This window comes from Somniosus microcephalus, chromosome 21 (assembly GCF_052327205.1).
Source record: "Somniosus microcephalus isolate GS21.2 chromosome 21, FLI_Smic_1.0, whole genome shotgun sequence".
Taxonomy (NCBI): Eukaryota; Metazoa; Chordata; class Chondrichthyes; order Squaliformes; family Somniosidae; genus Somniosus; species Somniosus microcephalus.
Window position 1 is genome coordinate 58,690,758 of NC_141007.1, and position 17,189 is coordinate 58,707,946.

General features: G+C 45.7%; 1 protein-coding gene across 2 annotated transcripts in view; it reads left to right on the forward strand.

Moving 5' to 3' along the window:
* slc39a11 (solute carrier family 39, member 11) overlaps positions 1–17,189 on the forward strand; it is a 709,353-nt gene that overhangs the window by 677,282 nt on the left and 14,882 nt on the right. For both annotated transcript variants that reach the window (XM_085963742.1, XM_085963743.1), the window contains exon 7: positions 12,560–12,658. In XM_085963742.1, coding sequence (XP_085819868.1) covers positions 12,560–12,658 — 99 coding nt within the window. The remainder of the gene's footprint in view (positions 1–12,559; positions 12,659–17,189) is intronic.

Here is a 17,189-nt window from a genome sequence, read left to right on the forward strand (position 1 = left end):
CTGGTCCATGCTGAGTTAGCTGCTATCATAGAAACATAGAAGATAGGAGCAGGAGTGTTGTGTCTGTGTATAATAAGACACAGACTGCAGGAGAAACGGTACAACAGGTGTTTACTTTCTGCTATCAGCAGCGGTGTGGGGTTTAAATGTTCCTGTAGTATCGTTACTATGTCTTCAAAACTCTTTTCCATTGGCTTCGTTGGGGTTACTAGATTTCGTAATAAACCATACGTCTTTGCACCCATTAAATTTAACAATACCGACGCTTTCTTGTCATCTGACACCTCATTTGCCTTGCAGTACACCTCTATTCGTTCGACATATCTAGTCCAATCTTCGACTTCATTGTCAAATGCGGTGATACTGCCACTCTTCGGCATTTTGGGTGTGGTTTAAAATGGCGTCTCCCAACGGCTTAAAATGGCGTCTCCCGCGCTTTCCTTCCTCCCCCGCTGCTGCCAACGCCGCTCCCGGCGGTTCTCGTGGCAATGGCGGCGCCCTGTAGGTTTCGCGCGCTTCTCCTGCGCTGCTGCCAACGCCGCTCTCGGCAGTCCTCGTGGCAATGGCGGCGCCTCGCGGGTTTCTGCGCGTCTCTCGCTCCCTCTCTTCGACGCTGCTCGGCCCCTGAACACCGGCTGCGCCCTGTGCGCTCTGCCCTCTCTCTCCCCCGTCGACGCTGCTCGGCCCTTTTCTGTGCCGCTCGGTCGGGCTCTAGCCCGCCGCTGTCCGGGAAGGGTCTGTTGCCAGCCCGTTTCGCTGGACCACCTCGACTGGAAAGCCAAGCCTGGCTCTCGACAGCCTCCCCCGCAATTCTCGAGTCTCTGCTGGATGACTGGGCGGTTGCCCATGGTCGACGCCCGAGTCTCTGGCCTTGACCTCCAACCCACTGATCTCCAGGAACGAATCCCCGGGAGGTGATGCAGAGTTGCAGGTAGGTTCGAACTTGCCTCGTCGTCAATGTTGTGTCTGTGTATAATAAGGCACAGACTGCAGGAGAAACGGTACAACAGGTGTTTACTCAACGTGGCTCACAGTGGAACTGCCTGTACAGATTACTACTCAGTGCTATATACAGGTGTGGTCACTGCCGGTACTACAGTATACATGAGCTGTAAAAAGTAGTTCCCCCCCCTTAAGGTATATACATTACAAGGAGTAGGCCATTCGGCCCCTCGAGCCTGTTCTGCCATTTAATGAGATCATGGCTGATCATCCAAATTCAGTACCCCGTCCCTGCTTTCTCCCCATATCCCTTGATCCCTTTAGCCTCAAGAAATATATCCAACACCTTCTTGAATATATTTAATGAATTGGCCTCAACTGCCATGTGTGGCAGAGAATTCCACAGGTTCACCACTCTCTGGGTGAAGAAAGTCCTCCTCATCTCAGTCCTAAATGGCTTACCTCTTATCCTTAGACTGTGACGCCTGGTTCTGGACTCCCCCGCCATCGGGAACAGCCTTCCTGCATGTAGTCTGTCCAGTCCTGTTAGAATTTTATAAGTTTCAATGAGATCCCCTCTCATTCTTCTAAACTCTAGTGAATATAAGCCCAATCGACCCAATCTCTCCTCATACGTCATTCCTGCCATCCCAGGTATCAGCCTGGTGACACCTGGGACAGCGATAGGCATTACAATTGGCCTCAGTGCCCTAAGCTAGGATGGGGGAAAATCAGACAGGGATCCCACTGTTGATTGCTATCCAGCAACCTCTACTGAAAAGGGCACTTGTATAGATATCAATGCCTGGAATTTCAAAGGGGATTGGCCTTAAACAAAGCATCCGCTTAACATTTTTCAACAGGGTTTGTGCCAAAGTTACGGTGGGGGGAGGTTGGGAGGACCCCGTGGAAATTCAACCCCCATGTGAAGGCATTGTGCGTTCACTGTTGGATAGTCAGTGACACTTGCTGACGAGACTCGAGGCAAAATTGCTCTCCAGGCTAGATACTGGAGGTGCCCAGCATTGATGGAACTGTAGCCAGCATGAGCCGGTGCCCTCAGGCGAATATTTGTGGGCAGGGACGACAGACGTGTGCCTGGCACCACCAGGTATCGAATAGGGAAGTCCTGTATTATTGGGACTGCTCCTTGTTTCGCAAGTGTTACAATCACCTAAGGTAAAAGTCAACACAACCCATTTCTCATATAAAATGGGTAACTTAAGATAGCTGTTTCTATATGTATATGTTTGTGCACGTAATTTATTTTGTAGTTGGCATGTCTCAGTTTTTCCTTTGTAACGACCTTTAACATTCACACCAATTTTGTCAGCTGGGAGGAATGAGGCAGACGGCAGACATAAGGCGCTCTTTGAATCATAGAAATCTACAACATTCGGCCCACCGTGACTGTGTCGGCCGTAAAAGAGCCATTCAGCCTAATCCCACTTTCCAGCTCTTGGTCCGCAGCCGTGCAAGTTACGGCACTTCAAGTGCATATCCATGTATTTTTTAACTGCGATGAGGGTTTCTGCCTCTACCACCCTTTCATTTTATGTGCCTGTGTATCATGATTTGCAAGCCTGAAGTCTGGAGCAGTAAATGCAGTGAACCCGCCAAACCTTCTTTTAGCTGTGCACTTCAAGTTGTACAGTCATTTTCCCCTTTCTTTCCATGAGTCCCTCCAACTAGCAGCTTCAGAGAGGACTGTAGAAATGCCCTTATAACTATACAGCATGAGATGAAGTGTTGGGCAGCCCGGGGCTCAATCCTGGAAAGTCCACATTATTAACCTAGACTTACACACGAGAACGATACGACCTCTGAAACTTGGAAAAGGATTTTGCGCATTAGGTCCTATTTTATTTTTCCCTTAAGCAGGAGGTTCCAGCTCGATCTGCCTTGCGTGTGTGCTGGAGACTGATTTGCAGATGTCGAGGCAGTTCTGTGCCGTGAACAGATAGACTTTTGTACTCAGCAGCTCCAGTTTCCCGTTATTGGGTCTTGCAGCGGCTACTTCTTCCCCTCGCAGCAGGCTCTAACAGCTCACAAATTGCATAGCATCATATTTATATTGTGTATAGGAACCATCTGGACAAAACAGATCCACCCGACTTTAAACGTAATAGTTGCTTAAAAAGCACAGTAGAGGATTTGAAACTGGGTGTGGACTATGGTATTTGGTGCACTCCGCAGTGCTCTGCGTTCGATGTTCCATTACTGATTTTCCACCATTTCCCTGCAGTGTTCTGGTGTAATATGTTAAAGTGAATTATTCTGAAAAAAATCTGATTAACATTTATAGCAATTAGATGAGAATCGCTCTGTGATTAAAAGAAAATCTAAGATCATATTGCGAACTTATCATCTTCCCACTATAAGGTGATTTGCAATACTAAGCAGTGTGGTCTGACCAGGTTTTGAACATTGCATATTCATTCAGTGGTTGGCCGGTAGCAATGTGAATAATGAGATGTTAGATGAAGAGTGAACAGATTAGCATTGCAGTAGTGAGAATGGGCCATTAATCATGTTGTGCATATGGTGTGCAGAAACTTTTTTTAAAAATTTTAAAACCTTGCAAACATATTTTGTAAAGCCATTGTACGTTTTGCACGCGCGTGCTTGAGAGAGAGTGTATTGGGTTGTTGGCAGCAACTGGGAAGGATGTGTGTTTAAAGCTCAAAGTAATTTGTTTGGTCTTAGTCCCAGGGGATTGCTTGTGCTGGAGAGGACAAAGGTCCAATACACTTTGACTGATGATGTTGCTGTCCTTGCCTGGATTCAGGCAGGACATTTCTATTAGCATATTTCCCCCTCCTCTGTTTTACTTTCTTCTTCTGGGAGGTGATGAGAGGTTTTGTGTCCTGTGAAGTTAGTTCCACCTGGCATATGTCCTGATACGTGTTTCACCTACATGTTTATTGTGGGCAGGTCCAAACTCTTATCACAAAGTGGAAGGGGGGTGTGTGCATCTTCTTTCAGCTCGGAGTGACAATTGTGCAGTCCGCACGCTGTACTTTTGGTCAGAGGGGGCGGGGAATAGAGGCCCTTGCACTCGACTGATTAGGCCAAACAGGTAGAATTTGTGCTTCCAGTCATTGGTCTTTGTGATCTCTCAGTCCACTGTCTCAATTGGTTGGAAGCAGGACACGACCAGGACTTGTGAAGGAGTCTGAAAGAAAAACAGAAATTGCAGGAAATACTCAGCCGGTCAGGCAGCATCTGTGGAGAGATAAACAGAGTTAGCGTTTCTGGTCGATGACCTTTCGTTTTGTTTAGGAGTCTGCCTTTCTGCCCCCCAGCTCCTCCAGCAAACATCTGTCAGGGAGTGGGGGAATTTGTGTGAGTTGTGCAACACTTGATGTTTGATCTTAACCCGATATACTAGCATACTAAATCCAACATACAATAGTTTGTTCACTGCTAACCCACTAGGTTCTTTCTCTGAACCCCCTGCTCACCCATACCTCCTCCCCCCCCCCCCTCTGGCCAGGTTGCATCTGTTGCCTGAGAAAAGGTGTCAGGTTCACTCGCAATCTGTAAAGCCCCACGACCTTGAAAGATGGTGACCCCAGTAGGGTAGCTGGGGTACTGCTCATTTTAACTTAATTATGAGCAGTTTTCTACTGTGGACCCACACTCCGTAGTAGCTGGGTTGAGAATGCCTAAACTCACATTAAACAGAGCCGTTATAGTCAACAAAGAGAGACTTTCACCTCATTAGTTTGGGCTGAAATTAAATTAGGATTCCAGAGGTGAAAGGGTGGTGTGATAACCCATTGCACAACCCAATCTCCATGGCAGTGCCAAATCAATGGATAACCCTACCATGAAGATCTTGCACAGTTGTATCACACTGATGCAGAAATTCCCTCTCTGATTTCATTTGAAAACTTCAAAATGATCTGTAACAAATGTAAATTTTCTCAGAAGTCATTTTTTTTTGTTTGTTCTTACTCGCACGCCGATTTTTCAGTATCATTTACCCCAACCCCACCTTCTCAATGGTATCATACATATCATTCACGGGGACTGAGAAGACAGGTTAGCAACATCCAGGCTTCGATTAGGGCTGCACTCGAAACTTGTTCAATTCAATTCAATTCAATTCAAATGCTTTATTGGCATGAAAGTTTACAGAGAACCATATTGCCAAAGCTTACATAGCAAAAGGTACAGTTTGTGTCACGTCCTTGCAAATGATGGCGTAGGGCGCATTTGAGACCCTAATATGGGAAAGTGTGTGTACAAGCCCTTTTAAGTTTAGGGTTAAAAGGGCTTGCATTCAAGCACCTGCTGGTTTGAGGGGGGACACAATGGGCTCGATTTTCATTGGGCCGTGGAGTCGGATTTGGAGGCGTGCAGGGGGTTAAATTCCCGAAATCGGGGGTCCCGACCCCAACCCGCCCTCAACCCGCCTCCATGTCAGTTTCAAAGGAGGCGGGTACCCGCCCCGCACTGGGACCCACCTACCCGAGGCGGGAAGGGATTAGTGCCAATTAACTGCCTGTTAACAGATAGTTAACAGGCAGTTTTTAGCCTAATCCCTATTTTTAAGCTTGAATTGTGGGTTTCCCGACGGCTCCAAACCACGCCAAGTTAGAGGAGTCGGGTCGTTGGGTTGAAGGACTTGGATGGGTCGAGATGTCGGTGTTCAGGTGAGTGATGTGTGCATGAGTGCAAAGGTAAGTGTGTTTGGTGTGTCTAAAGTGATTAAATAAGTTTTACATACATTTTCTTACCGTTTCAGCTTTCCTTCCTTTAGGTTCAGGGAGTCCCTCATCTCACCAGCAAGAAAGCAGAATGGCTGCGATCTGTCAAAAGTGACAGCCTGCAGCTTTCTGTGCAGGAGAGATTTCTAACTGAGTCTGTGGAGAAGGACTCAGGTTAGAAGTAAGACTGTCAGTGTTTGACAGCTTCAAACAGCTGTGAAACGCTGATATTTCATCTGTCAAAACGTCTTGACAGATGAAATTTCAGTCTGTGACGTCACCTGTTGCTGGGTGGCCCTTAATTGGGCTGCTGAGCCTGCTGGGCAGGCTCAACAAGGTCAATCAAGTGAAAATCGCGTGGATTGGCCGCATCTCGATGGAGGCGGGACTACAACCCCGAAAGTTGTAGTCCCGCCTCCAGCCTGACTTCTGAATGAAAATCCAGCCCAATGCATCCGAATCCCTGCTGTTGTGAATCAAAGCCCCTGCCAGTCTAGGAAAGAGTGTATTAAAGCCCCTGCCAAGCTAATGAATGCTCTTATGCAGTTTTGCATTGGACATCAGAAACTTGACTTAAGATGCAGATTTTGAGGAAATCAGAATTGCGAACCTTCCGACTCCATATGCATCACACGGGACTTCTTTACCAGAATAAAAGCGAGAACTCACCTGAACCAATTTGATATTGAAGTGTTCACAAGACTGCACTGCCCCCAAATGACTTCACCTGCAAAGTGAGAAATGTGTTTCCTGATTCCATTACCTTTTTTGTAGTCACAGCCAATCAACTGAGACAGAGTGAGTGTATGACAAACTGAGTGTCAAGAATGCAACTAATAGCTGCCTTTGCATCATTTTACTGGGTCACGTGAGGTAACTGAGCAGCTCATGAAATACTGACTCACTGTATTTGGTAATTTATTAGAATCTTGCAATTTTGATTGGCGAACCAGTAAGGACAAATGAGCAAACGTCCGCAATCTAAAGGCAGTTTAAACCAGCGATATGGCAATTCAATTAAAATTCAAACTAACAGCAATGGCTGCAATGCCTAAACATGTTGCTTCCATGCTGTCATCTTATGATTTAATGGGCTCTCAGTCCCCTATTCCAACATGGAGCCCCTGCATTCAAATACAGCAGCGGTATTCATAGAATCATAAAGAAAAGAAAGAGTTGCATTTATATAGCACCGTTCACGACCACCGGACGTCTCAAAGCGCTTTACAGCCAATGAAGTACTTTTGACGTGTAGTCACTGTTGTAATGTGGGAAACGCAGCAGCCAATTTGCACACAGCAAGCTCCCACAAACAACAATGTGATAATGACCAGATAATCTGTTTTAGTGATGTTGATTGAGGGATAAATATTGGCCAGGACACCGGGGATGACCCCCCTGCTCTTCTTCGAAATAGTGCCATGGGATCTTTTACATCCGCCTGAGAGAGCAGACGGGGCCTCGGTTTAACGTCTCATCTGAAAGACGGAATAGAATCACAATGGTTACAGCACAGAATGAGGCCATTTGGCCCGTCGAGCCCGTGCCGGCTCTCTGCAAGAGCACCTCAGCTAGTCCCACTCCCCCACCCTTTCCCCATAGCCCTGCAAATGTTTCTCCTTCAGGCACTTATCCAATTCCTCTTTGAAAGTCACAATTGAATCTGCCTCCACCACCCTTTCAGCAGCGCATTCCAGATTGTGGGCCATCCAGCTGAACTTACGGTAATGGTGACCATGAAACTACCAGATTGTTGTAAAAAACCATCAGGTTCACGAATGTCCTTACCCGGTCTGGCCCATACGGGACTCCAGACACACAGCAATGTGGTTGACTCTTAACTGCCCTCTGTTGTACCAAACCGCTAAAAACTGCAGCGGTTCAAGAGGACGGCTCACCACCACCTTCTCAAGGACAATTACGGATGGGCAATAAATGCTGGCCTTGCCAGCAACGCCCATATCCCGTGAATGAATTTAAAAAATGCGACTCATTTGTTGTAGTTGTTGGCTAACTGGGTGTCGCCTGTGTCTGTTTGCAAATAAGTCTCAGTGTATGAACCTGGACAGTCAACAGATTGTGGAGGGCATCCCAGCTGAGCCTGATCCTATCCTTATCCAAACATCCACATTTTCCTGCAGGGGTCACTGGATATCAGTAAGGCAAGGGAACTCTGCCCGATTTGATCTCTGATCCCATCGTCGCTCAGTTGAGATCAATTAACTCTGTAACTGGTCAGGCATTGAACCTGAGATCTCCGTGATCTGTGTGCTATCAATACACCACTGTGTGGGGCACTTACTCACTGAGCCATCCGCCTTCTGTGGTTATGCTAACAATTTAGGCAGCTCGGTACTGTTCTGGTGGTTGACCTACCTTTCATCAGTGAAGTGGAGCTGCTAATAAATGTAGTTACTGCAAAACAAAAAAATGCGTGAGTAATGAATGGGAAGGACATCAAAACAGTTAGGCTGTTGCTGGAGAAATGGGCTCAAAATTGATATTGACGACTGTACTAACTGCAAAATTGAAAGCACAAAAAGTTGAAAAAGACAGCTTCCCTTTTTATGTGGGACCACACAGGCTGTGTTGCGAAAAGCACACAGAAAAAAACGTGTACTGCTCAATCTACCACAGCCCTTTCAAAGAAAAACCTCCCCGACAGCGTGCTGGAAACCCCCAAATCAGCAATCCTGAGTCCGTCCCAGAAGAGCACGAAAGAACCAGTCATTAGAATAATTTATTTTAAATGCTGTAGGCCACCTCTTTGATTCAGCGAACTGACAGCGTTTGAACTGAGCGAGTGGACACTGTGCTCAGGAAGACGTTGCATTGTTATTTTTTTGCGTGTGTGCGTGTGTGCCTGTAATTATCGAAGGGTACGCAGAGGCACATGTGTGTTCTGGAGAAATGTACGGGCGCCTCGCAATGTGAGACGCGGGAGTTCACAGGGAAACAGCACAAAGACTAATGGAAACGTATTACTTTTACTGCAGTACAGAGTTCTGGTGTCCAAAAAGCCTGGCAGCACAGGAATGATATTCAAAGTGCCAGTAGGTGTTGGCTCGCCTTACACAATAGGAAGAATGCATGCAGGCAGCAGCAGCCTTTCCGTGACTAGCTCCAATTTATCTGTTTCATTCTGGGGCAGGATCTTGAAGCCAAGCCAATGGCAGGCGATGCGAGCCAAAGAACGCAAAGCAAAGCCGCTTTTCATTATTTGAAATCATCTGCAGCTCATGCCATATGCACAGCTTATTGCCCTCAAGAGTTCGGCTACAAAGGGTTGCTTGGAGTGCCCTGAAGTTGTCAGAGACAAATATGATTAGTTTTTTTTTTAAATCAATAACTGTCCTCACCAATTTAGTTTCAGCTCAATAATGTTGAAGCTGTTGTGGTTTGAAATTTATTTCGAAGTGGAAAATAATGTTGAGACCTGGATAATTCCCTGCCACCACTCCGATGCCGTTTCTGTTGTGTGATTAAAAAGAAAAAAAAAGACTTGCATTTCTGTAGTGCCTTTCAGGACCTCAGGACGTCCCACGGAGCTTTACAGCCAATGAAGTACTTTAGAAGTGGAGTCACTGTTGTAATGTGGGAAACGCGGCAGCCAATTTGCGCACAGCAAGCTCCCACAAACAGCAATGTGATAATGAGCAGATAATCTGTTTTTAGGTGTTTGTTTAGCGATAAATATTGGCCAGGACACCGGGGATAACCCCCCCCTGCTCTTCTTCGAAATAGTGCCATGGGATCTTTTGCGTCCACCTGAGAGGGCAGACGGGGCCTCGGTTTAACGTCTCATGCGGAAGACGGGTGTAACTTCTTTGGGAACCAGCCTGCAGTCCCTGAATGTGTGGGACACAGGCTGGCGCCTACAGTTCAGCACATGAGAGTCATTGGCCGTTGCATTTTGGGGGTTGGCAGAGAGCAAAGGTCATAGGTGATTCACCAAAGGGCGGGGAGGGAAAAGATCAACATCAGGTCCCTCTCAGGATCCTCTTAGTAAACATTCTTTGTTCGCTTGGACGATGACTGTCAGCAGGCTAGTCAACTGCATAGGGGATTACCCCAAACCAAGATCCCGTACATTCCCCATCTACACCTGCCCACTTTCTAGTGAGACTCGCTGTACAGTGATCAGGAACAGAAATTCTGGGGGGGGTTTTTGCCGTTCCCTAACCCAGCACCAGGGTGGGAAGATCACTAAAGGCAGCTGCCCAACTCTTCAGTCAGATGATGGTTCCCGACTCTGGGAAATCCTAAGGAGAGGGGGAGAAATTATTTTAAATGATTCCATCTGCTCCAGAAAGGAGATGCATTTTTCTAAAAGCACTACTGATGAGCAAGGGAAGAACAAACCAGCTTTGTGACCACATACTGTATAACCTCTCATTGTTGATGTTACTCACCACTGTCGTGGGGGTGGGAGTATGGGGGGGGCGTGCAGGGCTGGAACAGAGCCATGGAATTTTCCACTGAGTCGCAGCTCACTATTATTCATCCCAGACAGACCACATGTTTTAATGGATTTGATGGACCACTTCATTCGGCACAGTTCAAACTTTATCGAGCAGACCTTCCCTTTTGTTCTTTCATCCCCTCCCCCATTTCCCAGCCCCCAAACTTGCTTTTTCATCCGTTTCATTTCCTGCTTTTTTCTCAATTCTGACGAAGGGTCTTTGACCTGAAACGTTGACTCTATTTCTCTCTCCACGGATGTTGCCTGGCCTGCGGAGTTTTTCCAGCGTTTTCTGTTGTTATTTCCATCCTTGTATATGGACTGGATCATGGAACAGTGGTGGATATTACTGGACCGCCTGTCAGTACCTCAAAATGCTCACATTTATTCTCCCCTTGCCCTGTTCATGTCTTGCCACCCTTTGAACTTAGCGAGTAAGTATACATCTGCTCCCAGGATTCTGCCTGTTGTGCTGCGTAGTGAGAAGGTGGCTTAAGTTCCTGTTTATTTCACAAGATACATTTGAATGAAGAAAGCTCGTAGTCCCATTCAATCTCAACCTCCCAGGATATCTACACTGCACGACTCCCGTCCCATTACAGCTTCTCGATGTTTCTTCAAAGAGTGCGATATGAGGAAAACCACCTCCCAAAAATCTGGCTGAGATTGGGAGGACGGCATGTGCAGACTGACAAGCACATACCCATCTCATGCCAATCCATGGCACAGCACCCACCTATATCAATCTGGATTTCCTGTTCAATAGAAGGATGATTATTTTTTTTATCATTCTTAATGTACTGTATGGATATGTTAGACACAGCAGCAGTGGAGTGTCCCTTGTATTAGGCCTGTAGCTCCCACAAGCAGTGCTATGAATTTTGACCCTGGTGTTATGTACTGCATCTCCATTTTACCCATGACTGGAAAACTCTGTTTGCAATTAAACAAGGGTCACAGCTCCGGAAAGCTGCAAAACAGCAACTATTTACTCATAAATAAATGACGGGTAGCAGTAGTTTAAGTTTCAGGAGCTACAGCCGCTGTGCTTTGCTACATTTATATCAATTTAATTTTTAAAAGTTGAATTTTTGTTTTTAAATTACGATTTTTGGGGGGTTTATTCAAGACTCCCAAAGCATATCCTGTCGCTTCAGATGTTTGCCTCATTCTTCTTTTGTAATGTGTGTAGAAGGAAAACACAGGATATGAACTTCTGTGGCTATTGCACAATAGGAAGAATATTGTTTGGGGGATTGAGTTCTCAAAAGGTTGCAGGAGTAGCAGAATACCACAACAAGAAAAAACACTGAATGAGACCAGTCTCCAGGTCTGGTGCACAATTGATCCCCAGCATTCTTGTAAAATGTGTTGTTCTACAAGTACAAAACTGCAATGAATAGAAATTCCAGCCATTGTAACTCTGTGTATTTCATCAAACATACCTGGAAATCCAAAGTGTGCGTGATAATGGTTTTACTTGCTTTACATCGGTTTCCTGATCAGCTACATCTGATTAACATTGAGCTTTATGTTAAGGTCAGCAACTTTTATTTAAAGGATATCCTGAAGTAATATTGTTTAGATCTGCACACAGGGTTATGGCAGTGAAAGAGTATATACAATTATGCACACACAAACTTCACAATGGAAAAATACTTTTGCTGATCGGCGCAAGTGATAGATAAGGTCTGTGACGCAGATATTGGGTTCGTTCACATGCCACAGTTCCAAAGTTGCATATTCATCATTCTGGTTGAAGTGATTCCATGCATATGTGAAGTCTGTACCGTCAACCCTGTTTTAAATAGGCATTTGAACACCTTACACCAGTCCCAATATTGAACAGCTCAGACCTGAACCACTTGTCCACAATGCCAGTCAGAAGGTGGTAATGATGAATTTGGCAGTCAGTCAGACCAATTGCTTTCATCATTGGGAATTCCAGTTCAGAAATGTCAGCAACACCATGCGTGGCCACAAAAAATGTGAGTTCCTCTTTCCTAGATAGTGTCAATGATGTATTTGTGAGAGAGCCTGCCGCACAACGGTTACATGAGGAGTGTTAATGGCTGACTGTTCATTTTAGGTGCGGGTAACAGAAACTAATTTGAAATGTATTTTTTAAGCAAAGTACATCAAGTTCTGTTTATTCCTGTAATGAGGGACACCTTGTAACCCACAAATCATTCTCTCATTTCTGGATTATGAAGGCTTCCTAACATGAACAGTAAAAGCACACGGAGAAACTCAAGATATCATCTCATTTCCACTCATCATTACAGACTGGCAGAGGAGAAGACAGCCGTATAAAGATTACAGTTTTACTTTTGAATCCAATTACTCAGTGCAACATGTCCAGTGTGCAACTTTTACCTCCCATTACTGAATTGGCAGCATCTGTGCATGCATTTAAATCATGTTTATTTCTTGTTAATAGGAACTTAGCAATCGGAATCGGATTGCAGAATTTCCCAGAAGGCCTTGCTGTCAGTTTGCCATTGCGTGGTGCAGGAGTGTCCACATGGAAAGCATTCTGGTGAGTGAAAGTTAAGTAGCTGGAGCTAATATACTTGACGAAGTATTTCAAATTAGATTTAATCTATTTGAAAGTCTGAATGTGAATTTGAAAAAAATTCTTCATGGAAGTCCAAAGATGTGCAGGTTAGGTTGATTGGCTATGATAAATTGACCCTTAGTGTTAGGGGGGATTAAATACATGGGGTTACTGGGATAGGGTGGGATATGTGTTGGTGTAGGGGTTACGGGGATCGGGTGGGATGTGTGTCGGTGCAGGCTCGATGGGCCGAAATGGCCTCTATCTGCACTGTGGGGTTTCTGTGATTTCTGTGATTTTCTGTGAAGCCTAAATAGCATCCTGTTCCGAAAACAACAACAACTTCTTTCCGTAGCAAAGCAAATCAAATGTCAATATCTAAGTCAGATATCCAGGCCAAGGCTTCCGGTGTAACAGCGTGGATATCTTGTCGGCTGCCTGCGAATTTCCTCTTGAGGGCAGTGCTCAATGATGTGCTCCAGGGTCTGATTAGGAGCTCCACAGTCACATGATGGGGATGCTTTAATCTTCCATCTATGTAGAAGGTGGCAGCATCTACCGTGACCAGTTCTGAGGCGGTTGATGGTTGTCCACTGTTTGTAAGGAAGGTTTGATCCTTCAGGTTGTACTGTGCGGTCCTCTATAAAGAATCCATTCCGTATGTCACAGTTCTTCCGAGCATTTTGTTATTGGTCATCAAGGCAATGAGAAAACTGCTCTACCGGTGGCAGAATACTTATCTCACTCATTTAAGAGATCATACATTTGTCAACAATATATTTGCAAACTTCATTTTGAGACACCAGTTATTTGATGTCTGATGATTTTACCAAACATCATCTGTTGGGCCTATTACTGAAATCTCCAGCCCAACCAGGCAAACTGGAGTTCACAATGTCTTGCATGTACATCTTCCACCATTTGAGTAGTTTATTACCATCGGCATTACACTTGGAACAGCTCAGGAAAGATTCAGCATGAAAGTCTCCCGACTGGAGGAACTGAATTACAGTCCAATTGAGCTCCTGTGCCTCCAGTGAGACAACCTCAAGTGAATCATCTGCCACTGGAATACTACTGTGGTGGCTTCATTTTCACCGTTGGAGTCAGCACTGTGCCTCAGAAACCAGTGCATGTCATAATGTCACAGTATTAATCTGCACACTGAAATTACTCCATTTACTCACAGTTCAACTCGATCTCTCCCCACCTCCAATAGGTCAGTAAACTCACACTGGAAAGTAGATTGAAGTGTGTGGAGCTGAAGTGGTAGTGAGATTCTGAGGAAGCTGCCCCACACAGTGTACCAAGGCTCATTATAGCCTGATTGCACCTAGCTATAAGCACTGATGTAAGAAAACTACTAGGCACTTGGTTTAAGCGTTAAACAAAGCTTTAATCAACTGTTTTACAACATGGAGGTCTAGTTGTGTCCTTCACTAGTTCCTGTTAAGAATGTCCTGCGCAAGCTGGGCCCGTGCCCGAGTATTTATACTCTCCCTGGACAGCGCCACCCGCAGGCCGCTCAGTATTATTTCATAAGTCTTTCTTTCATGAATGGCTGATTCATGTCAAGCACCATGTCTGCTAGCTCAAGGATCAAGCTCCCAGCTGTAGGGTAATTTGTACATTGGATACTGGGTGCTGTGTCCACTCCGGATGTGGCACAGTGTTACCTTGGAGTCACTGTTGAGACAGTGCAGCCAGATTGGGTTGAGATTTAGCAGCTTTATCCAATGGATAATTGTGTTATCTTTACCCATTACTGATTTAAAGGGGGCAGGAAATTTTGGAGTGTAACCAGGCCAGAAATGGGGAACCTGGCTTCACCCATGTTTCACCAGGCAAAATAGCAATACTGTTACACAGGTTTAAAAGCACCTTGCTATCGTTACCTTCTCCACACCTGCATTGTTGAATTTAAAAGGTCAGAGATTTGAAGCAGCATCAATGCTGGAGATCTCAGAGTAAATATCTGAAGGGAAAGTAACAGTCAGTCCAGGCATCTAAGTAAATTTCACTGTACAGTTTGAACAGTGCAGGACTTGGAAAATATGTAAGCGTGCAATTTGAAATGTTGCATGGCTTTCTGAGCTCTATTTACTGAACGGTATGTTCCACAAGAAAGGGGAGAGGTGAACAGGCTGAGCTGTGTGTTAGATAAGATGCTGTATGGACTGAGCAGAGCCTCGTTGCCACCAGGACTGCAGCAGTTCAAGGCGGCGGTCCACTACCACCACCACCTGGTTCCGAGGGCAACGAGGAATGGGCAACTAAAGCAACCATGCCCCATCGTCGCCCGCATGTCGCGAACAAATAAATAAAAATGACACAAGAGTCGTCTTTGGACTGAATAGGGGCATTACCTCAGGAGTTTTAGGAGCCAAACCGGTCTACTCGAGGCAATTGCATGGCGTAGCTTTTCGGATTGACCAGTCTCGCTGACGGGTGAGCTCAAGGGCGCATTCCAGAAGAGAGTTCTACAGTGATGGACTGTATCTTACAGAAGGACAGAGGTTTATATACAAGGACTGATTTTACAATTGGGTGCCAGCAGCAGATTGCCGTGTCCTCCAGCTATGCGGAAGCAGCATGCCCCAGATTTAGCAATGTGTGTGGCCGGCGGGCAAAGCTCCCCGCCAAGTGCACATATTTGCAAAATTGGTTCTTGTAGTCTCAAAGTAAACTTGGAAAAGACAAACCTTCTTTCAAGTTCAGTGTGGCGTACAAGTGTCCTGAAAGGGTTACCGTTCTCAAGCGGTGTACTGCAAAAGAATACTTGTCAGTGTACAAAAGGTGCCAATGGCAACATTATATACATTGGATTGGGAGACTTCAGTGCAAGGATCGTTGCTAAGAAAAACTAACAGTGTGATGTTTTAAGAAGTCACAAGCCTCCTGGTTGGCTGTTCTTTGTCTTATCTTATTGGCAGTTAACTTTTTGTCTCCTTCCCAACCAGATCTGTCCTTATTTGGGAGATAAAATTTGTTCTTTTCAGCACAGCCCGCTTTAATCACATACCTACATGTCATCACGTTTGAGTGGTTTGCACAGCAACGGAAAGCAGGTTTCTCTGCAGATACTTAGTGTTATCTGCAGATCATGAGCTTCCTGATCATTCCTATCAGACACTGCTTCTCACAGTATTGTGATACTGCGTAGCAGGAGAGGTCTGGTCTGGTCTGGCCAACTAGCACATGTTTACACTTGTATCTGGAGTGATTCTTCTCTGATTTAATCCCAGTGTTCACATGTGGGGCATCTGCATCCCTGCAAGATTTAACTTGTGGAGATGGAGGCAGAATTTCCCCCTCAACGCTCTGACTGAAGTCAATCCTTGTCTTTTTCAGAAACGTTCCATCCAGTAAAGTATATCCGTTTCTGTCTTGTGTTTGTTTGTTGTTGTCAGATTTCAGTAGTAGTTCCTAACCCACATTAAGTCCTGTTCTCCAATACCCTTGAGCTTGCTAACCTTCAGTAGTCCAAGAAACTCGACACCATCAAGGACAAAGCAGTCCGCTTGATTGGCACCCCATCCACCACCATAAACATTCACTCCCTCCACCACCGGGGCACCGTGGCTGCAGTGTGTACCATCTACAAGATGCACTGCAGCAACTCGCCAAAGGCTTCTTTGGCAGCACCTCCCAAACCCGCGACCTCTACCACCTAGAAGGACAAGGGCAGTAGGCGCATGGGAACACCATCACTTGCAAGTTCCCCTCCTAAGTTACACACCATCCTTCATCGTCGCTGGGTCAAAATCCTGGAACTCCCTCCCTATGGGACACGGACTGCGGCGGTTCGAGAAGGCAGCTCACCATCACCTTCTTGAGGGCAATTAGGGATGGACAATAAATGCCAGTGACGCCCACATCCAAGGAACGAATACAAAAAAATCTGCCGATGCATCAATCAATCAAAACCCTTAGTCTTAACTACGTATCCCTCTATACCGTCGTCCCTCCCAATCTCTGTAACCTCGGTCAGCCCTATGTTCCTGTTTCAACTGCAGGGCCTTCAGCTGTTGTGGCATTTTGGAACATTTTACCGAAGCCTCTTTGCCTTGTGTCTTTTGTCACTTTCTTCAAAACCCTCCTCGAAACCTACTACTGTACTTCAATTTTGCTTTACCCCTCCTCACTTCCTTCTTCCTCCATTCTCGGTCCCTAGTTATTTTATGCCTTTCTGAAGTTCCTCCTTCCCCTGAAGACCTGCCATCTCAGGTGTCCACACATAGAAGGCTGCTCTTTTATTGAGACTGTCAACAGGACCATCAACAAACAGCTCCATTGGAAATCCTATAAAATCAGTGGCCTGGAAATCAGATCGCTCTGCGTCTGTTTTTGCAGGCTTAAAACAGGGGCCTAATGGTTCAATATGGCAGGTAGCGTGTGCGCACTCGTTCCGCGTCGGTAGTACCCCGCCCACCATATTCATAAAGGCTCATCTGTAGGCGTCAAAAAAAGGTTAGGTCCTTTGCATATGCAAAGAGGGCACTTTAATGGCTGT